General features: G+C 35.0%; 4 protein-coding genes and 1 long non-coding RNA gene across 6 annotated transcripts; 3 read left to right on the top strand and 2 right to left on the bottom strand.

Moving 5' to 3' along the window:
• Window positions 1–296: 296 nt before the first annotated feature.
• Window positions 297–3,263, top strand: LOC108201922 (uncharacterized). The gene is made up of 3 exons (XM_017370264.2): window positions 297–598; window positions 1,632–1,762; window positions 2,729–3,263. Exons 1-3 carry the CDS (start codon window positions 442–444, stop codon window positions 3,017–3,019), a joined length of 579 nt encoding a protein of 192 aa, XP_017225753.1. The 5' UTR covers window positions 297–441; the 3' UTR covers window positions 3,020–3,263.
• A 142-nt stretch (window positions 3,264–3,405) lies between these two features.
• On the top strand, window positions 3,406–5,049 carry LOC108201593 (protein SRC2). The gene has a single exon (XM_017369883.2). The coding sequence runs from the start codon at window positions 3,869–3,871 to the stop codon at window positions 4,754–4,756; it is 888 nt and encodes a 295-aa protein (XP_017225372.1). The 5' UTR covers window positions 3,406–3,868; the 3' UTR covers window positions 4,757–5,049.
• A 2,416-nt stretch (window positions 5,050–7,465) lies between these two features.
• Window positions 7,466–11,625, bottom strand: LOC108200517 (vesicle-associated membrane protein 724). The gene is made up of 5 exons (XM_017368695.2): window positions 11,278–11,625; window positions 9,187–9,328; window positions 8,966–9,086; window positions 7,887–7,949; window positions 7,466–7,802 (listed from the first exon to the last, which is right to left on the bottom strand). The coding sequence occupies exons 1-5, from the start codon at window positions 11,465–11,467 to the stop codon at window positions 7,653–7,655; spliced, it is 666 nt and encodes a 221-aa protein (XP_017224184.1). The 5' UTR covers window positions 11,468–11,625; the 3' UTR covers window positions 7,466–7,652.
• A 3,876-nt stretch (window positions 11,626–15,501) lies between these two features.
• On the top strand, window positions 15,502–22,468 carry LOC108200456 (uncharacterized). Of its 2 annotated transcripts, none has more exons than XM_017368611.2 (7): window positions 15,502–15,731; window positions 15,847–15,885; window positions 15,982–16,035; window positions 16,168–16,221; window positions 21,824–21,877; window positions 21,974–22,045; window positions 22,139–22,468. In XM_017368611.2, exons 1-7 carry the CDS (start codon window positions 15,678–15,680, stop codon window positions 22,244–22,246), a joined length of 435 nt encoding a protein of 144 aa, XP_017224100.1. In that variant the 5' UTR covers window positions 15,502–15,677; the 3' UTR covers window positions 22,247–22,468. The 2 variants fall into 2 exon arrangements, with proteins under 2 accessions (XP_017224100.1, XP_017224101.1); XM_017368612.2 differs by having other exon boundaries at window positions 15,550–15,731; window positions 15,850–15,885.
• LOC108200455 (uncharacterized) lies at window positions 17,165–19,531 on the bottom strand. Its single transcript, XR_010287766.1, has 3 exons — window positions 19,413–19,531; window positions 17,435–17,553; window positions 17,165–17,306 (listed from the first exon to the last, which is right to left on the bottom strand). It is a non-coding gene; the product is annotated as an uncharacterized LOC108200455 (long non-coding RNA).
• Window positions 22,469–24,115: the final 1,647 nt, after the last annotated feature.

Raw genomic sequence — 24,115 nt, 5'->3', positions numbered from 1 at the left:
GCAAAATATCCTTGTTCAGTAGGCTCCTTTCTTTTGTTTACGTCTCCTCCAGATATGTTGTTGGAGACCCTTATGAATGATGTTTTATTGCAATAAAAATTTAGCTTTCTTTAAAAAAAAAAAATGAATCATCGCTTTTACTTTAAAAATAAACATAATTTATGTATTTGGATTAATCTCCAACGATTTATTCACCTAATTAAATCAAATGTCGGAAAAAGTAAATCGAAAATATTGTGTAAATTGCCTGCGTGGACAAAAATTGCCGGATACAACGTGGATGCTCTGCATATCAAACAACTCAAAATTACACTGTCGGCTTGTTATGAAGCTTTACAAAGCGAAATAATATTTGGGGAAACTATTTTAATTTCAGGGCTTTGTTTTTAAATTAGAGAGCGCCTAAAACAATACACTAATTTCCTAAACATATTTTACAATATGGGTCAGGCATTACGTCGAGCATCTGGTAAGCTAAGAACTTCCGCCGGCGATAAGTCTCCGGCGCCGCCTCAGATCAAGAATCCGGTGGGTCCCACTCCACCGGCGGTTCCCTTCGACAAGGTCTCCGGTGGTAGCGACGGTCCTGATAAAATTAGTAAGTGTGTGTTTGTGTGTGTGATGATTGGGAAGTTAGTTATGTTTGTTTTGAGTTTGTTACAGATTAGTTACTAAGATTAGTTAATGTGTTTATTAGAGGGCCTGCATAGTCATAAAGGAATTGAATTAGAAATACTTTGGTTTGAGCCTGAAAGATAAAATAATTAGTGATTTCGAAGAAATGCTGCTTTTGTACAAGTAGTAATTGTATCGAGTGAAATTAGTTCAGCTATTTTGCTCATAGTTATAACCGTTTGTTTATGTGAGCTCGAGAGGCATCTGGACAAGTGAACGATCTATTGTGCCTCGTATTGGGAATATATGCCCAGAAGTATATTGTGCCTATTGAGGATCACCGATTAGTATTAGAAGAGCCTTCTATGTAGGGCAAGCAGAATGCACGGGTGAATATTGTGTTGTGACTTTTAATATGATAAGACGCTTTCTAGTGTTTTGAAGTTTTTTACGAGAATTACTACCGTTTCTGCTAAGTATGTGTACATAAGAATAGATTTTAGGTCTTTTCTTATATGAGAACCTATTTCAGAGCTAATGGAGTAGAATTTGTACTGTTTTGTGGTTAACTATCTACGACTTTCATTAATTCTCCCAAGGTGACCCTTTAGTTCCGGTTACGGATCTACCTTTATCTTAATCTATTGATTTTCCTGACTACAGGTTATTTTAATCTACTAGCATGGTGTAGATATTTTACACTTTTTGTAGGTTGTAAAATAATACGATTGAAATATATTAGGTTTTGGTGCATAGGTAACATGTTGAGTACTTACAGGTCTCGGTCATGATAATTCTTCTTATACAGTAATTTCTACGTTGTGTTGTTTGTTTGCTTGGGCTGCAGCACAATCAGCGAGAGAGAGAGAGAGAGAGAGAGATGTGTTCCTTAATTACAACAAGTTTTTTTTATAAGTTTCAGCATGCTAACCTATGCTTCTATGATGTATAACAGACAATTTTACCAAGGTTATATGTGTAATGTAGATTTAATTGGTGGTTTGATTTCTCTCCAGATCAAGATGGTGCATCCAAAATTAATGCTGACAACATGCTCGAAGAAAAAGATCCACAGTATGATGCCATGCTCAGTCATATGGTGGGTAGAATCCAATCCAAGTCTGGAGGGAAATCTGAGATGGGTGAGGTGAGTTTATCGAAGTTGTTAAATTTATGTAGCATCTGTTATCTGTTTTATTGCTCTCCAGTAACAGAGTTTAGATTCCTTGAGATACTAATAACAGAGTTGGGGTTCACTGAGATACTAATATTGAAGTTGTTAAATTTATGTAGCATCCCTCCATCCATGGTGCCCTCCTTAATACTAATATAAGACGCCATTGCTGCATAGGCATATTAGCTTGACTATATAATCTATTCTATCTGCATCATTACCATGTATTGTTATATTATTTGGTATTGCTAGCTGCTTTGTCATGGATTAAAACATCTCGCATAGCAGCTTTACTTCATTCTTTATGCCTAACAATTCATTTTAAATAAAAAGAAAATCTAAGAAACTTTGTTTTCCTTTCTTTCTGAATGTAAACTTTTCAGAGCCAAGTACGTATTGTTTGCCTTGGTGACAATCTAATTATTTTCTAATGTTCATTATTCAAGATTGTGCTAAAACACCAGTTAGTGGTGACAACTAAAAATGTGCTTTCCAATATCATATTATACTCTTTTAAATTCAAAACACAGTTTGCTAAGACTGATATTTATAGTTTAGGCCACACTTTGATGATCAATCAAACTTTGGATTTCAAAGCACTGTTTACTTGAACGTGTTAATAGAGAACAATTGTACTGCCTGAATTTGAGTTAATATATTATTTCTTGATTCAAAATTCAAACTGGATCAGTTACATTGATAATACATGTCAGTTGAGGTCTGTGGAAGAGAGTTGTATACATGTTGATTGATGAGGTGCGAACTCAATAACTTATTAGTTTGAGAATGCATTTTAACTTGTACATTTAATACCTTTTAGGACTAAAGTAGTACCTTCTTCCCTGGAGTTTTCACAGTAATGTCTTCAATTTGTGAGTATTTATTTTGATGTAATGATTATCATCATCTCATTTAATAATTCTGGGGATCTTAATGCAGGCATTTGTAGTGGAGAGGTATAGTAGACCCACACCAAAACTTAGGAGTACTAAAGCAGGCGGTGCTGACAGATTTGAGGAAAGGCCGGCTCCTTCAGGAACCTTAAATATATCTCAAGTACGCCAGATTGTCCAGCTGCATCAAGGGAAGTCCACTGAGCACAATGGGCCTATGAATATTCAACAAATTGCTGAGAAGTTTCGCATTGATGCTGCACAAGTCGAGAGGATTCTTCAGTTCATATCATTGCCCCCAGAAGATAACAGTAAGCAGACAAAGAATCAACAATGACAGTATATCAGAGATCTTTACCTTGCTAACTTCAAGTTTTGACACATGAGAGATAGATTGCACTAGTTGTATTAAAGAGTTTGTTGGAACCAGGAGACTTATGTTTGTAATAAATAATTGTACATTTTGAGTGTAATTGCCCTCAAGTCGAAGGTTGCCTCCGGTACACTTCACAGCTAGTGATTGGATTCTTCTTTACATGTTTATCAGTTGAATTCAATCAATTAAATTTTCATCCGGAATCTTCTCATGGTGCAATTGATAAAGGAACGTATGGTGTCTTTTGAGTAACATCATCCTGAGGTGTGGATTTTTTACATCAGAATGTACTCGAGTCATTGCTTACTCAACTCCCTCCTTGTTCATTATCAGGTGAAATTTTTCTGCCTAAACATTCTCCTTGTAATCTTTGCAGCTTGTAATGGTTACAATTTTGACAAATGTGAAAGAAGTAGCCGGACAATTTAAGGTTTCGCATTTTCAAACAAATAACAGTAGATGGATTTGCCCCCATCCTTATTCTTACAGTGCATGACTTGATGTCTAGTTTGTGCCATTGTGTTACATATTTGTTAATTCTATTTTTAGTAATATAGTCCAGTTGTATTTGCTATATTCATCAAAACAAGGCAAAAATCCTATTCCGGTGCCTGTTAGATCAGGTCCCCTCTGTAATTTCGCATCTATTGCCTGTTCTTCCATCTTTTTCTAGGTCGATCCTCCTGTATAGCATTGATTTATATATGCATACATCCTTGCATAAACCCAACCCTGATCTTAAACAATCTTTATTTTGTTTTTCCATATATTGATCAAAATTCTTCCATATAGTGCTCTTTTGATCAATTCATGGAATACCGAAATCTAGACATTACACTAATCTCCGCCAAAGACATTAAGAATGTTAATCTCATATCCAAGATGGATGTTTATGCTCTCGTTTGGATCGAAGGTGGTGATCCTAGGGCCGTAATAAGAACCCCTGTCGACAAAGAAGCTGGCCCTAACCCTACGTGGAACTTTTCAATGAAGTTCGCCATTAATGAAGCTGCAGCTCAGCAGAACCGCTTGACATTAGTCATAAGGCTCCGTAGCCAGAGGGATCTTGGTGATAGGGACATAGGAGATGTCCGTGTTCCGATCAAAGAAATCATTGGACAAAATGTGGGAAATGATAAGGTTGAACAGTTGATGAGATATCAGGTTAAAAGACCTGATGGAAGAACGAAAGGGGAGCTGAATCTGTCGTATAAATTTAGCGACAAAATTACAGGAGAACAGGCTACAGAAAAATCCTTGGACGAGCCTGTTACTGCTTATCCAGCAAAACATGCAGAAGCCGCGCCAAGTTCTGGATACCAACCGCCACCAGCATACGCCTATCCAAGTGGCGGATATCCTCCACAAGGTGCTTATCCTCCTGTAGGATACCCGCAACAAGGTCCACCACCTGTAGCAGGGTATGGATATCCACCACAACAACCCTATGGTGGATATCCACCGCAACAACCTTATGGCGGTTATCCATATGGGCATCCGCCGCCCCAACAAGGGTACGGGTACCCGCCTGTGCAGCAACCACCTAAGAAGAGTAAGTTTGGCGGCGGTTTGGGCATGGGATTGCTGGGAGGAGCATTAGGAGGGATGTTGATAGGGGACATGATTTCGGATGTTGGAGCTTATGATGCTGGTTATGAGGCAGGATTTGATGATGCTGGTGATGATCTTGATTTTTAAAGAATGAGTATTCTTTTTAATGTTGCGGTTTCTATGGACTGAGAATGTAAGATACCTATGCAATTGTCCTGACAAGTCTTCTTATGCTTCGGCTTAAATTTGATTTATAAATGAATGATACTTTTTTTTTTTTTTTTTTTTTAGCCAGAATAAATGAATGATACTAAGAATGTAAGATTCATGGACAATCCTCCAACCAGTCTTCTTAATGTGCTTTGGCTTGAATTTGAGTAATGAATGAATGATACTTCAGAGCAATCTCTATCATCTTCGTAGCATTTTCCACATTATATTCACTTCCATTACCGTTCAACTTCCATGCCTGTTTTTCCATAGGATTTCAGATATATAGTTTTATTGTTTCGGATTAAATAAAAACCGTATAATTTTCATGATTAACGATAGATCGAAACATATGGTATAATTTAAGGACGACGCAGTCTGCAGTGGAGGGATAGTTCTCTGCACTGAACCATAGTGTACAAAGGATTTGTCGTCCTGGCTTGCTTCGCGGTGGCAGAGTGTGTTCTATTTACAGCTAACTGTCGTCTAAGTTCCGCCAAAGTTGCATGCATTTAGATTGCTGAAGAATTCCATCGTGTTCCCAGTAACAAAATTGTTCTGGCTGCAGTCTTGGCTCAACAGATTAGCTTGAGAGTCTCAAGTAGGGCTGAGCATTCGGTTCGGTTAACCGAATACCGAACCGAAATTACCGAAATATTTCGGTTCGGTTAACTGAACCGAAATATTTCGGTTCTTAATTCGGTTATGGTTTTCTGGCTATTTCGGTTTTTTCGGTTTTTTTACCGAATTAACTGAAAAAACCGAATAACCAAAATATTTAAAATAAAAAATATTTATATTATATTATATACATAAAAGTTTGTTTTTTTTAATAAATCTTGACATCTTATACGATATATATATATATATATATATATATATATATATATATATATATATATATATATATATATATATATATATAGGGGAGGGTTCTGGTACAAACTTACAAACTTACAAACTTTTTTTGTTCAACACATATATAACTTGAGTTCAACATTTTTTTAATATATTTCGTTGAACATCGATTAAAATAGTGGTGGAGAAGTACATAAACCAATTTTTAAATGTAAGAACTAAGGTAAACATGTTATTTAACTAATATTTATGTTTCTAGACCCTACCCAAACCCCAGAGGTATAGTTTAAACATCTTTTTAGATATATTCAACACAATGATAATTAGTGTTCAACACCCGATGTTGAACCCCAGTTATAAATGTGTTGAAAACGCGATTTATTTATGCGTTATTTTTAAAAATTGTGATGTTTTTTGAAGAATTTTCAACATGTATACTTATTATAACTAAGGATTAACACAATGGGAGAATAAAAAAAAATTTGTAAGTTTGTAACTTAAAAAAGTTTTTATTTGATCCTATCTCTATATATATATCATATTATGTGCTCATTAACTCGGTATTTTACATCAAAGATGCACCGACTCTAACTGGAAGTCTGTTTTCAGATCTTCTTGCTTGTAATCTCTGATTTTTGCTGATCAGTTTTACAATCTGTCTTCCATGTTCCATTATAGGGGATTCAAGTAATACGGAGCTAAGCTTAAGCTTTTTTCCCGATGTTTTTTTCATTATTTTTGTGAATTTTTTCCATTATTTTTATGATTTTTGTTCACTATTATAAAATTTCGGTTTTTTATTTCGGTATTCGGTTTTTAACCGAAATAAAAAGTTCGGTTCGGTAAAATAACCGAATTAAATTCGGTTCACTATTCGGTTATGGTTTTCGAGCTTATTCAGTAATTCGGTTCGGTTTTTACCGAATACTCAGCCCTAGTCTCAAGTGACCGATTCTTACACCAATGTCGGTATCAATACTACCACGATCAACAGAGGATAAACCTTAACGACTTGGACTATCCAATCGTGCTCATTTTTTTTCAATTATTATGCACATAAAACATCACATGTTTTAAGTTTATTTTCGTCATCATATATACATGATTAATATATACATTTAACATACATCGATCTCGTCTCTCTCGAATTTCTCTGTATCATGTCTTCATATAGCTTCAGCTGTACTTTAGTATGAACTCAACTGGTACATTTTGTATGTTTTTCAATAAATGAAATGGTGGTTGTGCTTAACGGGTGGTTTGCAAGTGGAGATGGTAGATGCTGAGAGATGAAGATTCATCGCACAGCATTACAAGATAAAATTCGAAACGGAAACGGAAAAATACATTAAAAGAAAAACTGTTAGAACCGCTTCATCATCTCCAACTCCCTAAACATCTCTTTGCCCTTCGCGATTATACCCCTCAGGCCCTCACAAATGTTGGCGGTGAAAGAATTGTATCAACACCTCCGGGGCAAGCATGCCCTTGGCAGGACAAACTAAAGATTCTCCCATACTTCTGCCTGAAGATTGTTGATCAAACTAGTGACCATATGAGGCATTAAAGTAATTCATCAGGATGAAGTATGTGCCTCAGTGCTTCAACACAATCAGACTTGTAATAAGAAGTCTGTGAGTAGGACTAAAGCTTTAAGCAACAACATTTGCCTCTATGCAGAAAATGTGAACCTATTTCTTAGTAATGTTGTCAACTTGAGAGCACCATAACTCCATAAGAAATGGTCGCAAAACCAGCTAGTAAATTGAGAATTTGACCCACCACAACTCTGTAATTAGTTTGGCTACTACTATATTTCTTTATGAATAACGAAATGTTTGTACAACTTTACTAGTCACAAGAAACTGACAAATTTTAGCTGCAAAAATAAAACAAGCAAGAAAAAAGATGGAAAAATAGTCCTCATTTATAAATAACACACAGAAAGCACCCATGCTGACTGATAAATAAGAAATTAGTTTGCGCAGTTAAAACCATGGCAAACTGAAAGCCAGATTATCAGAACCAAAAGCAGTAGTATACCAAAAACAACCAACTTTATCTTCATATTTTGGTACCACATCTTTCTCCGGATTTGGGTCCCTTTTCTCTTGAATTCTTGCGCCTGTAATATCAACAGCATGCTTTATGGCTTCGAATTTTATAATGCAAAAGATTTTGACTAGAAGAAAGATGTGATTCAACTTACCGAATCACGTAAGGTTTCCGCCTTGTCATTAAGGATGGTCAGGTTTTCTCCTCTTTCAATGGTCTGCATAAGTACAACACAAAGACTAAGTGACTAGGAATTATCAAGTCAAGGCTATGGCGTTCTAAGAGCGTAAACCTATTCAGCAGCATAGGAGATTCATACTAATCTATTTAGGACAGACTGCACTCCTTGCTATTTTAAAAATGAAATCATCTACGTAATGGGATATTCAATCAAGGTAGAAATAAGGCGCTATACTCTCTACTCTATATGGCTGGACCTCATACACTACTAAAGAATATTTAGCAAGTCCATTTCGATTAAACCGAATAGCTCAACGGAACTGGCCAGAACATAACAATGTTATAGCACATGGGACCAATAGGAATCCAAAACCCATGTAAAGGAAGGACCTGCCCTGTTGCAGTCTCTCTTACCACATTCATATTGTTGCACAAGGGCCATAACATAGTTGACAAAGTTAGTTGGGAGAAAAACAAGTATGGTTGCTTTTTCTGAGGACCTGTGACTCTTATGTTGTCTTTGGTTGGGAAGAATGGAACGGAATGGAATGGAATGACTAATATAATTGAGAATAGTAGAGGCAGGAGGAAAGTTTTGGAAAAAATTGAGGGAGTGCAAAATTGTTGTGATGAGATTTGAGAAGAAAATGAGTATATGAAGTAATGGAGCATTCCTTCCCAAATTGGGGGTGTGGTCTCTAGTATAGGGTGTAAGGAATGAAATGGAGGAAGGAATGAAAGTTATAGACATTGGCCCATAATATAGTCAAATTTCATTTCATTCCTTTCATATTCATTCACCCTAACCAAACACAACATTAAGGTTAACGCATGCCTCGGAATGGGCAATAATTTACAAAGTTCAAATGCCGAATGGGATTTCTTAACATCATGACATCTTAGGTTACTGTTTGGTTAGTAGGAAAACGAGAACAGATGTGGATGGTAGAAAACAAATGAGAGATAGAACACACAATCACTGAAATGAGATATGTATATATAGGCAGAGCATACCAAACACATAAACACAACCTCGTACCGTGTATCACATACCTTGTCTATATTTTCCAACATAATACTTTTAACTTCAGAAACTTGAGCCTTCACTTTTATCAGCTTGTCAATCTCGTCCGCATGATCAATTATATACTGCATGTGTTGTTTCATGAGCGGTCTGTATATTAAAACATGTCACACGTATCATTATTTAAACGGTCTAAAGTGCATAGGAATCTAAAGAATATTTACATTAGCACTTAGTGGACAGGGCATACCCGAACTCTTTATTGAGACTTTTGGCAACAGCTGTTCCTGCTTTACCACCCCCATATCTTTTCTTGAAATCCGCTGCCACGCGTTCCAAAAATGCAATAGAAATCTGTTTCCCAACAGTGTCTTTGGCAACAACGCAGTAAGCTGAAAATTGCAAGAAGCATCGTATCAAAGGATTGGAAATAATATTTGACAAACTAATAACTATAAACTCTTTTGTCTTGGATAGATGAAAGAAGCAGCTGAAGGGTGCCAAAGTAAATAACTGCATGGTTTCGATAAGCAGGCCTTGTTAGGGTTTAAATTAGTTTACATGCATAATATCATATCATATCCTGGCTGCATATAGTTTTGTCTTATTTTTACTACTCTATGCTCACCCAAAATGGTGTATTTATAGGTTCTGAAGAATAGTACAGCACTACATTAAGAGCTATAAATGTGCTTCTTTAAAGAGCACACTAGCTTGTTAACTTCCCCATTCTTTTATGAAGAGTTAGAGCATGAATTTTTCATTCTGAAACTAAAAAATGGAAGGGGATCCAGAGGCACTTGTTATCAACCATTGAAAAATAAATTAAGAAGTACGAAGAAAATTAACAAAATAAAGACAGTTGATTATACAGAACAAGAGGGCTTATGTGGTTTCCTCGAACTGACCAGCTCCACAGCCACACTGATTCCCATTGAATAGGTTCTTAATGGCCATTCATGGTCAGACAGATCAAAGTTTATCAACTACTCTGATCAGAACCCGGAAACCTTATAAGGAAAAACTCATTGCACAAGGCCTGCCATGTCCGTGGAGTCCGGGGAAAACCCAAATGTGATTAAGTCTTACAGTTGTGAAAGACCTTCGCTATTGATGAACTGCCGTATAAAATGTAGATATTGAACCATTGTGTCAAGCATGACTTGAGGTCGGAAACCTTATCATAATTCTAAAGTACTAGCGATATACCAAATATCAACAAGTTCAACCTAATTCTTTCCAAATCTGCCACAGCACAGGTTGAAACAAATTCACAAACAAGGCTGTCTATATCTGAACTGCTCTAATCTTAGGTGTTAGGTAGATTCAATTATTCAAACACCAAATACTCTACATATGCCCCCATACCAACTTAATTTTAGGTAGATACCAAAGGTCACAATGAAGTCATGACCCAATGAAACAACATAGGCTGCTATAATCTCATTTTGCATGCTCAAAATGCTAAGAGCAAGTCAAATAGGTTACCTAAATGAGCTCCTAAACTCACATTTAGGTATTGTATCAAAAAAAAAAAAAAATTTACTCCAACACTATCCTAGTGATTACCTAAATAATCACTAGCACATCCCGAAATTTCCTAGCCATTACCTATTTTTAGGTAACCTCTAGTCATTACCTCTTTAATATATATGAATAAAAAAAATTCATTTCCCTCTTTTTTTTTCTTTATCTTTTCCCTCCTTTTACCTCTTCTTTCACTTAAATTTATTATTAATAGGATCAAAAATAGGGATTGCTATTGCCTATTGGAGTTGACACTAATTGGATAGCCCAAGTGGTGGGTTTATCCTCTGTTGTCCCGGGAGACCGGGTTCGACTCTGGCTCACCCGAAAAGTATTAGAACAGATACTAATTTGTAAGGCATATAAGCCTGCATTGTCAAAAAAAAAATAGATTCCCTAAATCCCACCTCCGCAGAGAATTTCACTTAAGAGGAGACCATGTCCAACACTGCCAGATCCGGTTCATTTTGAATTTTTTGATTTAAGCTTATACATTCAATTTCCTCGATTAAGTTCAAATATTCAAATCACGAAAATAACCACGTCAATAATATCAATGCAACCACCCAAAAACTACTTATGTTAAGCTTGTTCTCATCAACAAAGCATCAGAAACAAAATCAATAGCAAACACCTTAATTCAATAAAACCGACAATTCATAATTCATGCTGACCCGTAAATTCGAATAAAGATTCAAACATCACCACCTCAATTCACAGATCCTACCCAATTTTCCCTTAAACACAAACAAAATGAGCAATACAGAGGGAGAGGGAGGAGAGAGAGACAGAGAGAGGGGGAGAGAGAGATTACCATAACCATCTTCGACAAGGAAGTTAAAAGTATGGTGATCACAGTTGTAAGTGAATTTATTGTTCGTAGAAGGGAGTTTCTGAAGACACTGAGTTGCGATCGCCGGGAAGTTGCCGGTGAACTCGGTGAACTCAGCTAGTATCATCGTACCTCGTGCCACAAAGCTGTAAATGAACGATTCCTGACCCATCTTCAAACTCACTCAGTTGGTTCAGACAGAGAGAGAGAGAACAGGTTGTAGCTTTCTAAATTAATGGGCTAAACTAAATATAAATGTCAAGTGTGTTGGCGTTTATGTTTGGGTGTTTAGTTGCTTTGTAGTTAAGTAATAATGGAGTAAGATACTTTAGATGTTTTTGCGGTAATGCTGTGGAGCATATATAGGGCTTGGGAACAAGATTTTCTTGCCTAATATGTGTTGGGTATGTTTTTTGAATGGATCGTTAACTAGTAAATTTTTTGATTTTTTCTTATTTTTAACGGAATAAAGATTTGAATTTTAAATTTAATAATTGAGTATTTTGGCAGTATTACCACTTGTAAATTGCTAAATTTAACTACTTACCACTTAATGATTAAAAAAAATTAAAAATAAATATAATTACACTGACACACATTTGTGTCATGTGATCGTAATTGTAAAAATCAGAAGAAATTAATTAGTTTACCTATCAATCTATCCATGATCTATTATTAGAAATTTATCAGAGTTTTTCTGAAATTTTTTAATTAAATTAAAATATAATTACTAAATTATTTTCAAAAATAAATCAGAATTTTAGAAAACTATACATATTCATAATTTAAATCTTTAATGCGCGAGAGAATAGAAGCTGAAAGCAACCGCGTGAAGCTGGTAAATGTAAAAACGAAAATACGAAATGGCCGTATAGAAATGGTAAATACGAAGTTTCGAGAACGAGGGTCTTATAAACAAATTACTCAAAATAATGAGAGGCGTTGCCTGTAAATATTGACGTTGACGGCGGCTGCGAAAGTGGGGAGAAAGAAAGGTATATCTGATGATTGTATGTACAGAGCAGTGAGTGGGACGGGAGACATAATAAAATCAATTTTTGGAGGCGTGTTTTCTGACGCTTTTTGCATCCCCGGTTTCGATCCTTTTTGGACCGTTTGCTTCCCTCAACCAAGTCCAACCTTCTTTACCTAAATCATGACATTCACCTTTTATTTTTTTCAATTTTTACAAATATTTTGTAGGCTGCATGCCAGAGTCGTACCGGTTTAGATGACTTTTTCGGAGAAAAGTTCATTCCAAAATAATTGAGTTTATGTATATTTATCAAATTTTTTTAAAATCATTTTTAGGAAAGGTGACACTCAAACTCGATCTGATTTTTGAATATCTTCTTCTGCATCTTCTCCTTCTCCGCCACCTCCACGTACGACACCTGCATCTCCGTCGTCCTCACCTCCATCATCTTCCCTAATTTACTATCAATTTTAAAGATCTATTTCAATTTATTTATAAACAACTACATAATAGAGCAACCTATTGAATCTACTGAAATTGTTGTTCATTAACCCTTCCATGTCCATCATCTTAATCTCCACCCCATCTTCACCATCGCCACCATCGTCACTACCACCAGAATCAAGTACAAGAAAATATCTTCAGATTTTCTCCCAAATTCTGAAAGTTTTCACTAAGTTTTGCAACACAAATCACTAAATTCTAACAAGAATATTACTAAATTAAATTGGTTTTTAATTTTATTTAAGGATTGATTTGTATTTGATCACTAGCATATGTGTATACATGACATGTATTTATCGAGTTTCGGATTCAGATTAAGTTTAAATCATATTTCGAGTTTCAAATATCTAATATCCAAATCAGGATCCAAACTCTTTCGTGAATAAATATGATCCAGACTCATATCCATATCCAAAAAATCGGGTTGACGAAACTCAAATAAATCGGAACGAGTTATTTAAAAAATATTTGTAACTACAATATATCATAAGCACAATAGTTAAGTTTTTTGTACATATTGATAAAGAAAATTTGTACCTATTCATATACAATACATTATTTTATATTTTCGTGTTAATGGATTTACTACGAGAACATTTGTTTAAACATGCATCATTTGTGATATTTGTATTCAAGCCACTGCTACAAGTAGAGCCGGCCAAACGGGCGGTTTGACTCGGCCCGAACCGGCCCGAACCGATATTTAGCCCGTATTTTCACGTGTCGGTTCGAACCGGCACGAACCGGCCCGAACCGAAGTTTAACGACGAGCCGGTTACGGTTCACATATCTTCGATTCGCAAACCGTCACAAACCGGCCCGCCAAAACCGGTAAAACCCGTTCGAACCGTCTGGAACCGTGACCCGCGAAAGCCCGCGGTTAACCGCGACCCGCGTGAACCGCGAACCGCGGTAGCCCGCCAACCCGCGTGAACCGCGGTTCCGTGAACCGTGTGAACTGTGTTACTTGTTTGAGCATGTTTGCATGTAAACTATGTTTGGTCAATCATGATGTTAAGTTCATGCAAATTATTACTAGAATATATGAACTAGTAGTAAATATTGAGTATATTTTTTTATATAGATTTACAAGTTCTATTGAGTTAAAATTTGACAAATTGTTAGTTTAAAAATTCTACTCCTTTTTGTGGCTAGTTTTTATTCTTAAAATTTGATTTAACAAAGTATAAAAGATCATTTTAAAAGATAGTTTTTAATATTTTATTATATTATTAATGATTTTATACTCGATAAGTTGTGAATATAAAAAATATTCAAATATATAAATTAAATATTATTTTTCACTTATAAATAACTTAGAACTTCTGCAATAAACACTTATTTGTAATTAAGTCAAAGCGACCAATTTGGGTGAATTTAAAATAATTGCTTCTTGTTTAAAATAAATAAGTGGAGCAGAAGTTAGAAACAAGATAAGATTTTGAAATATTAACATGGTGAAGAAGTCATGAGATACAATTTCCAGTTTTAGCTAAAATTGCAAGGGACGTATTAGTAGTCCCTGCCTCTACAATTGCATCGGAGTCGACTTTTAGTGCAGGTAGAAGAGTTTTGGATGAGAAAAGATCAAGTTTCGCGCCAGATGCGGTAAAGATTTGTGTTTGTAAAAAAGATTGGGACCAAATTGCGAAAAGACAACAAGGACTTCAAGAAGATGACTCGGATGAGGAAGAAGATCCTTGGATGTTGATGGATACTTCGTCGTCCGAAAGCGGCAATTCGGCAAATGAACAAGAATAAATAAAAAATTTCTTTCGTTATGTATTTTTTTATTTAGTTTGTACAAGCGGTTTGTTCCGTTAAAATTTTTAGAGAGGAGTCCTCTCACATTATTTGTAAAACCTTTTTCTAATTTATAAAATTTACAAGAGGTACCGCCCTCTTTTTACCATTTATTTATTAGTTTATAATAATTTATTTATTAATTAAATGAAACAATTAAATTCCAAAATCAAATTACATTGCAAAGTCACAGTTGCACAGTGCACTAAAAACAAACACTTGCACTTGCACTAAAAAACAAAAAACAAACAATGATCACTTGATTGACTACTGTGGCAGTGTCTCTGCCTTCTGTCTGCTAAACCGCGGCAATTGAACCGTGGAACCGTGACCGGTTGAACCGCCAACCCGCTTAACCCTTCAAACCCGTAGAATCCGTATAAGCCGGTTCCGGTTTCCACTTTCCTCAGCCCGGCCCGGCACGGACCGGACCGTCAACCAATACGTGCCGGTTACGGTTCTTCCTGTGGCGGTTCGGGAACCGTCTGAACCGGCACCAACCGCCCCGGTCCGCCCGAATGGCCGGGTCTAGCTACAAGTACTTGCTCATATTTTCAAAACAATGATATATGCGCACTTCAAATTCATCAATACACAATTTATTTAAATTAACTTAATCTTTTTTTAATAAATGAGCAATGTTCCTAACACATGTACAAATAAAAAAGTTATTTTAGTGTGTGCCTATGTGCATATACTAAGCACCAAATTCTATAAGAATGGTGGATTTTAATTGGTTCCTCTCCTTTATAATGGTGGATCCTTCTGCGAATTCACCAACCACACCAATTAAAATCCATTATTCTTATAGAATTTCGTGTTTAGCATAGAGCATGTGCCACCCGAATTTCGTATTTAGCATAGAGCATGTGCCACCCTAAATAAAAATCAGTAATAACATGAAATAAAATTACAGCCTTAAAAATTCAAAGAGTGTATGATGAGTGGCACCACATGACCCTTTTAAACACTAACCAGTCGTTTAAACTCAAACAGGACAGTAAAACCCTAACTCATCTACTTCAAACATAGTCCTCGTACCCGCTTCAAACACAAACACACTTGTAATAGATCAGGCAATCGGATCTTCAATTTCATAATGGCAAGCTCAGATTCCCCTTCTTCTCTGCCTCCCACTGCTCCTCTATCCGAGGTATTATATTATATCTTTATTTCTTTATGTATATCTATTTCTAGCTTCTTCTACCGAGAATATTTGGTGATTAATGTGTGTTTATATGAAAATTTGTGATGTGGGTTATTTGCAGCAGAAGGAAAATGCACTGCCCATCAGCTCCAAAATCGCGGTATGTTTTGAATTTAGTGTTGTTTAGATTGGGATTTGGGGTTCAAATTTTGAGCAATTTTTGGTTTTGAAATGTGGGTTTCTTTTTTGTTTGTAGGAATTGACTGAATCGAGGACTGAGCTTTTAAGCAGGATTCAAGGCTTGAAACAGGTAGATTTTTTCGGAATCTGGATAATATCAATGATTGGGTTCAGTGTGAGAGTATCAGTGTGTGTGTTACATATGTGAGATGATAACAGATATTGGTTTGCTTATTTATTAATTTTGTATTTTGACTCTTAGGATTTGCAAAGCTGGAGGTCGAAGATGGACACTCAAGTGAAGGTTTATCAGACTGTAAGTACTATTTGGTGAACTAAGTGATTCTAGAGTACACATTAGTTGCCACTGACTAAAGCATGTTTTGCAGTAGATATATGGATATATGAATAGTTCGGTACTACATATGTATGTCTACCCGTATTTGTACCCAGGGAATGTGTTTTGTAGTAATGGATTTCTGTATGAAATTTATAATTAGACAAAAATGGTGGATTACTATTTACTGAAAAATGGAAGCATCGACGAAAGTTAAGGCTGTCAACATGTTAGTTAGTGCATCTTGGTCTAGTGTTAGTCTGAGACAGACACATGGGGTGCTCCATTCGAAGAACTCGTGTGAATTGTACGGGGTGTCGGCATGCTTATTAAGTCGACAAGTCGAGCCTCGGCGCCCGGACACCTTGGAATCGACTAGTCGACAAGTCGCCCGACTAGTCGAAATAAGTCGACAAGTCGTGATATACATAAATAAATAAATAAATATATATATATATAGTAAAGATTATATAATATAGATAAAAACACATCATTCAATATTTCAAATAGGAAAGAGACAATAAGTTCAAATACCAAAAGTTAAGCATCCCTAAGCAAATAAAAACATAATAGATGAGTGAAATAAACTAATCAAGCATGAAATCTTCATCTCCCTCTTGAGTATTCTTCAAGGATGGATCGGGAGGAACACCATAGTCATCTTCCACCTCCATATCATCAATAGGAGTATGGTCTTCATCTTCCCCCCATCCATCATCATCATCATCATCATCATCATCATCATCATGTAGTGTCGAACTAGTGCCACGTCGAGTGTAGGTACGCATATCACTAGTTGAACCACCTTTAGCTTTTCTTGGTAAAGTGCGTCCCTCAAGTCCTTGTGAGGCACCCGAAGCTATATCCACCGCACTCCAAAACCTATCCTCAATATCATTCATCCAATCATTAGTCCACTCCAAGTCTTCAAATATTAGTGGATTATATTTTTCTCCAAGTTCACGCATCTTTTTGAATCGGGAATCAATCTTCCGGTTGTATTGAACATACACCAAATCATTTAAACGTTGATGTTCCAACCTATTCCTCTTCTTTGTATGTATCTAAATTAATCAAATATAAAAATTAATTAGATGACAATAATAATAATAATAATAATAATAATAATAATAATAATAATAATAATAATAATAATAATAATAATAATAATAATAAAAGTGTAGGCACGTACGAATTCAAATGTACTCCAATTCCGTTCACAACCGGAAGATGAACAACATAAACCAACAATACGCTTTGCAAATGATTGAAGCTCAATTGCACGACCTCCATAAGCATCCCACCAATCAACTAATATAAAAATAAAAATAATACTAATAAGTAATAAGAATATATAAATAGCTAATACGGAAGTAAGACTAACACAAGTGAGCTTACGAGGATTTTTTTCCTTTCGGTGCTCAATTGCCATATCTCTAGCGAATCCTCCTCTTGTATTTTTGTAGTCATCCGCGGAGTTACTTATAAGGTTCCTTGTAGTCCGATCCTTAACCATCTTCTCAAGTACATCATTAAAGTCTTCTCTTATCCGGGAGGCACATGAAGGATTCCTTTCAACTATGTCAAAGTACTTCCCGGGATTAAGAAACAAGGCCGCCCCATACAAAGGTTTCCCCATTTGTGTATTCCAACGGTCATCAATAATTTTCAATACTTTGTTTCGAAGTTGCGTTTTTGGACCAACAAATGCCTTTGTATAAGTATAATAAAATTAGAATTTAATTTTTTAAATTAAAGATGAAAAAAATATGAATAAAAATTAATTAATATTAAATAAAAAATAATTATTAAAACATTTTTTTTGATATAATAGTAATTAATAAAACTGGATAAAAAATATATACCTTTTTCACGAAAAAAAAGGAATTAAAAAAAATATTAAAACGTTTTAAATAAAAGTTTTTAAATAAAAACAGAATTTAGAATTAATTTTGTAAAATAAAAGATAAAATAAAATCAAGAAAACAGAATTAATTTTGTAAAATAAAATATAAAATAAAAACACATGTACTACTTGTACAGTACAACTGTACTGCACACGTTATTAGGGGTGAGCGGGGTTCGGTTCGGGGCGGTTTTTGGATAAAACCGCAACCGAAACCGCATGTCCTCGGTTTTTAAAATTTAAAACCGAAACCGCAACCGATACCATCGGTTCGGTTTCGGTTTAGAAAACTCCGGTTCGGTTACAATCGGATCGGTTTCGGTTTTAAAACCGCATTTACAAATATACAAGACGAATATGATTAGTATACTTGAATGATAAATTAATTTATTTTTTTTGGACAGATTGAAAGATAAATTACTAAAGTTTAATAAACATGAAAATTGAAAATGGCATCAGGCAGTGACATTAGAAAATAGCAGACCAATGCATGGCAGAAAACTACTTGTTTGCGTTTGCTTAGTTTATTTCACTTGATATTCAGTTCTTAACATCTGGGGCAAAAACTGAATCTACAGACTTCTTGTTGGTTTTTTTTTAATAAGCAATGCATTGCATTAGATAAAAGAAAGATCCAGCCTTTTCAAAATCGAGGGGAAAAAAAAACATAAGCCACTAAAACAGACAGACTGTGCTAAGGCAGAGCAAAGTGCAGTTGAGAAGCCAAAACCAAAAAAAATTAAAGAAGAAGAATCACTCTAAACAGGATACTAAAACAATATTCATTCTAAACAAAAATAACAGAAAATAACAAATGTAGTAGAAAATAACAAACATATAATCTAACTCTCTCTATAACTTACTATCTTAAAAAATATAATATACTATATTAATTTAAAAGTTGATATAAATTATATATATTATAAATCTTATTTATTTATTTTAATTATCGGTTCGGTTCGGTTTTTCTCGGATCGGTTTGAACATAAAACCGAAACCGAAACCGAACAAGCGGGTCGGTTTTTCATTTTTCGGTTTCGGATCGGTTTTCCCCGGTTTCGGATCGGTTTCGGTTTCATTTCGGTTTTTTGCTCACCCCTACACGTTATATACACACGGTCGCGTGTGTATATACAACGTGAATAACTGAATACTAAAAATTAAAACAGACAGAAAAGAGGGAGGAGAAGACGAGGAGAGAAGAGAAGAGAAGAGAGGAGAGGAGAGAGAGAGAGAAGAGAGAGAGGAGAGAGATATGGCTTACCGGATTCGCAGCCTCGCTGATGAGCTCCCAGATAATTAGCAGCTGATTTTTTCAAACAACAGGAAACAAGAGGAGGCGTGCTTCAAAACTCAAGGTAAGTAGGTTAAAAATGGGTCGGGTTAACTCTTATTGGGCCGGGTCAGTACCGGGTCGGGTCGGGTTTGACCCACGATCGACTTTTTCTTCTCAGTCGCCCAACGTGTAATACAAAACAATGACTCGCCGACTAGTCGCCGACTAGTCGTCGACTAGTCGTCGACTAGTCGTCGACTCAATAAGCATGGGTGTCGGTGTGACTAGGGTGAACTGTGTATATGGTTATTTAAAAAATTTGACAAAATGTTAGTCTTAATTTACTCCAAAAGACCAAGTATTTTAACAAACATGATCTTTGACATATTGGGTTGTGTTTGCCTCTGCAACTATTTTTAGAATTCCCGGTTAAATACTTACTACTTCAAATAACTGATGAAACACGGAGATAGACTAACCGAAATAACAAAAGATGTCATAACAACAGTAGTGACGGTATATCTCTACACAACAAATACATATGGCGCTCATCCATTGGTGTTTGGAGCCACTTTGGATATGTGATCCATTCCTGATAATAAAAATTGCAAGAAAATTACAAATATAATTGGCTTGGATCATGCAGTAATGTAATCATTGCCATTTCAGTTGATATTAGTAATTATTTATGAATAAGGTTTTATGTATACTTGCACGAGCCAAGTCATTCTTGTTATTTTCTTGCATTTCTTATTATCGGGTGTGGATCTCATATCCAACGCAGCTCTAAATGAAGTAATGAGCTTGTATGTATCTATTGTGTCCATTTATGTGGTCACCACCCTTGTTATGATGCCTTTTATTTTAACAGGTCTCTTTGTGTTGCATCAAATATTTTAAGCTCTAAGAATTAAAATGGGAGTTGTTGATATTTGTCCTGACAAATACGACTGAGTTGTCGAAGAACATGTTTGTTAAGATTGTAGTTCTTGGCTTTATAGAGGAGGTTGAGACTAACAACATTTTTCAAATCTTGTATAAGCCATATGATAAATAATATTTCTTATTTTTGCTGCCAAAATTTTGTATCGTTAAAATGAAGAAAACCGCAACATTCACAGCTGTAGTGACTAACATATTGTCATCCTTAACTTTTGTCCTTGCTTTCATTTTTAGGTAAATCATACTCCGGTTTTATCTACTTTAATTAGCTATAGAAACATCACAAAGCACATCCTTGTCGGTACAAATACAGCAATGTATCCACTTTAATTAACTACAGAAACGTCACAACGCACATCCTTGTAGGTACAAATACAGAAATACATATATTTCTAAGTACCAAACTATCCACAATTTGCTGATAAAATTGTTTCATTTGATCTTAAACTTGTTAGATGTTTTTGATTTATTAGAATGTTGTGCTATTATTTACATGTATTTATCTACAAGATTGACTATTGAATTGTTATTTTTTTCTGTAAAATATTAAAACCTACCGTGTTCTCTTAATTAGCCGGATAATTATAATTGGATTGTTAAACCTCGGGCTTCGCATCTGTTCACTTGCTTTTTAGAACAAGCTTTCTTTATAATTCTGTAATGCATCTGTTTTGTTTTGTTTTTTTTTTTTTGTTTTTTTTTTTTGTATAAGAGCTTTGTGTGAATACTCATTCCCAAGTTCCCAACCCCATCTAGTACTGATGCCTATGACCAAAGCCTGGTCCTCACGTAGTATCATTCTATCATAGTTTAGTTCATACAGTCTTGCGGTGTGGGGTCGGGGCGATTATTGACATTTACATGGGCTTTGATTTTATTATTTCTTTTCCTATTTCCTGTTCTCTTGCTTCTTTTATGGATGTTCATAATATACTGGTGTGAGTACGGGCATACTTATTATTCATTCTGCTTATGCATCAAACCTTACATTTAAAGTGACCACATTAAGTCAAAGAGTTGGCATGGAGCACAGATAAATGTGGAACTCTGCAAGTTAAATGTCAAAGTCATCACTCTATGTTACAGATCTTTCTCTGGAGTCATATTACACTCAAGCATATTATTCGACATGCTGCTTTAAAATATTTATGGAAGTACTACTGTGGGTAATTACATGAAATTACAATCTAGTTAGGTTGTACGCGTTTATGCAATGTTACCCTCGACATTAGTTATCTCTCTCTGCAAATTGTGTTGCTTGTTGCCTGCATAATAAACATCTAGTGCTTAGTTGCTTAGAAAAGTTTGAAGGAGTTTTGAGCACTTCTACATCTGTGCATGTATTCATCGTTCTCAGTAGCAGATATCTACATGGTGATTCATATTGGCTCTATCTCTATTTGACATTGTCAATGTTGTCCATAAGCATCTTTTAATTATTTATATTTGCTTTATAGGAGCTTTCTGAACTCAAGAAGTCACTCAATGTTGAAGTGGATCAACTCAGATCGGTGAGTGACATATTGGCAGTCTGTTTATTATTAGGCCTTGACCATTTATTTGTAGCAGGAACTAATGTCTAATGTTATCTAACTGCGCTAAACCAGGAATTCCAAGAATTGAGAACCACTCTTAAGCAGCAACAGGAGGATGTTACTGCAAGCCTGAAAAATTTGGACGTAAGCCATCTTAAGTTGCAAGAACACCTACTATATTTTGATATAGAAGTCCTTTGAATTCTTAATTATCTGATTCCTTTTTATCTCTTGTAGCTACAAGATGTGCCTGGAGAACCCGAGGCTGAACTTATAGAGGCTGAAAGCAACGGGAAAACACAGGATTTGCCTACCGAGACTGCCGATAAGGAAACTATAAATTAGCAGTTTAGTGCTGTTTCTACCAAAATGTTTCTCATCAAGTTGAGAAGGGAGTTGGTCTACCAAAGTATTTCGCTTGGGTACTTCCGAGTTCAGTATTTGTTGCATGTTGTTAGTCCTGTAGACTAATTTCAACCTTTTCATATAAATATGACCTTATCAAACTGGCTTCTAATTGAAGTGGATAGTATATCAATATGGAAAGTTAAATTGTGTAGGACTTCATTCAACCTGCAATCCATCAACCGAAATGATTTACATGCATAATAAACATATACGAGCGAATGAGTTGCAGCAGACAAATTACAAATATATTATAAAAAGAAGTCATTTATTTTTTGGGCTTATCTAACCTGTGCCTGAGGGCACTGGTTTAGAGCATTGATTAGGTGTTGTTTTATGTGCATCATGCATTACAGTAATACAATGCATTAATTCCTAAATAGAAAATTCAAATGTTCATATTTATGAAATAAATTTAATATTTTGTTTATTTATATATTATATTATAATACTTATTATTTATATTTTTTAATAATGTTAAAATAATAAAAAATCATAAATTTATTATTAATGTCAAATTGAGTGATTTTAGTTAGGAGCCTTATTTTAATTAAAAAATTATTGTATATGCAGGGGGGCCTCAATATTATTTATGGGATGAAATTAATTAAAACTTGTCATATAAATATGATAAAGAATTATTTTATGTTCTCACAATTTTGCAAAAAATAATATATTATTATAAATATAAAATTTAGAAGATAAATTAAAAGTAGATGTAAAGTTAATACTAGTTTGAATGGTTTTATACAAAACACAGATAACTATGCAAATATTAAAGTTATTGAACAACATTAATTATAAGTTATCCTGTGCGCTGAGGGCACAGGTTAGACACTCCGTTATAAAGACAAATTGATGACATAAAAGAATGGCTTCAGATTCACAGCACAATCATTCCTGTTGCATATACATTTGAGATTTCTTTTACAAATTGAATTTCTTTTACATTTTGCATGTCCACTGAATTATAAATAGTAAACATAGAACCGAGTACTGAGAGTCTTGTACTTCTCTGATTTACACAAAGATTTACTTACAGGTTGTGGTTTCCAAGTTTCCATCATTCTTCGGCCTCCTAAGTGGCATCTTATGTTATGTTTAATTGATTCCGGAAGAAATTAAATAAAAAATAAGTTATGTTATGATTTATGAGCAATTATCAAGAAATTTCATTCCTCTTTTATTCCATTCCTTACATCTTGTGTTAGAGATGACACCTTTAATTTTTGATGAAATGCTCCCTTCTCTCCTGATCCCAATTTCTTCTCAAAGCTCATCATAGCAATTTTACACTCAATTTTTTAAAAAAAAAACTTTCCTCCCATCTCTTATTAGTTTCAAGTAACTTTACTCATTTCATTCTATTCAATTACATTCTCCCCAACCAAACACAACATTAAAGTGTTGGGAGTAGGGCTGTAAACGAGCCGAGTCAAACAGTGACAGGCTCGAGTTCGGCTCGGTTGAAAAATTCGAAGCTCGGGTTCGACCGAGCCTAAAATTTTAAGCTCGAAGCTCGACTCGACAAGTATTCGATAAGCTCGAGTTCGGTTCGAAAGCTCGAAAAAAATTACAAAATGATAAAACAAATTTTACTAATAACTCCCCAAAAAACTAAAAAAAAAAGTCCAAGCCAAGATCAATGTCAAATCAAAATGTAGCACCAACCAAACCAACACCACCAAAGTCTGGCAAACAAATACACAAAATAAGAAAACTAAACTTAGCAGCAAAATGTATATTCAGAGGCAAAAAAAATGTTATTGCCAATATTGACGATAGCATCATGCATATTCCTGTTGCATT

This window comes from Daucus carota, chromosome 9 (genome assembly GCF_001625215.2).
Source record: "Daucus carota subsp. sativus chromosome 9, DH1 v3.0, whole genome shotgun sequence".
Lineage (NCBI taxonomy): Eukaryota > Viridiplantae > Streptophyta > Magnoliopsida > Apiales > Apiaceae > Daucus > Daucus carota.
This window is presented reverse-complemented; position numbering and strand designations above follow the sequence as displayed.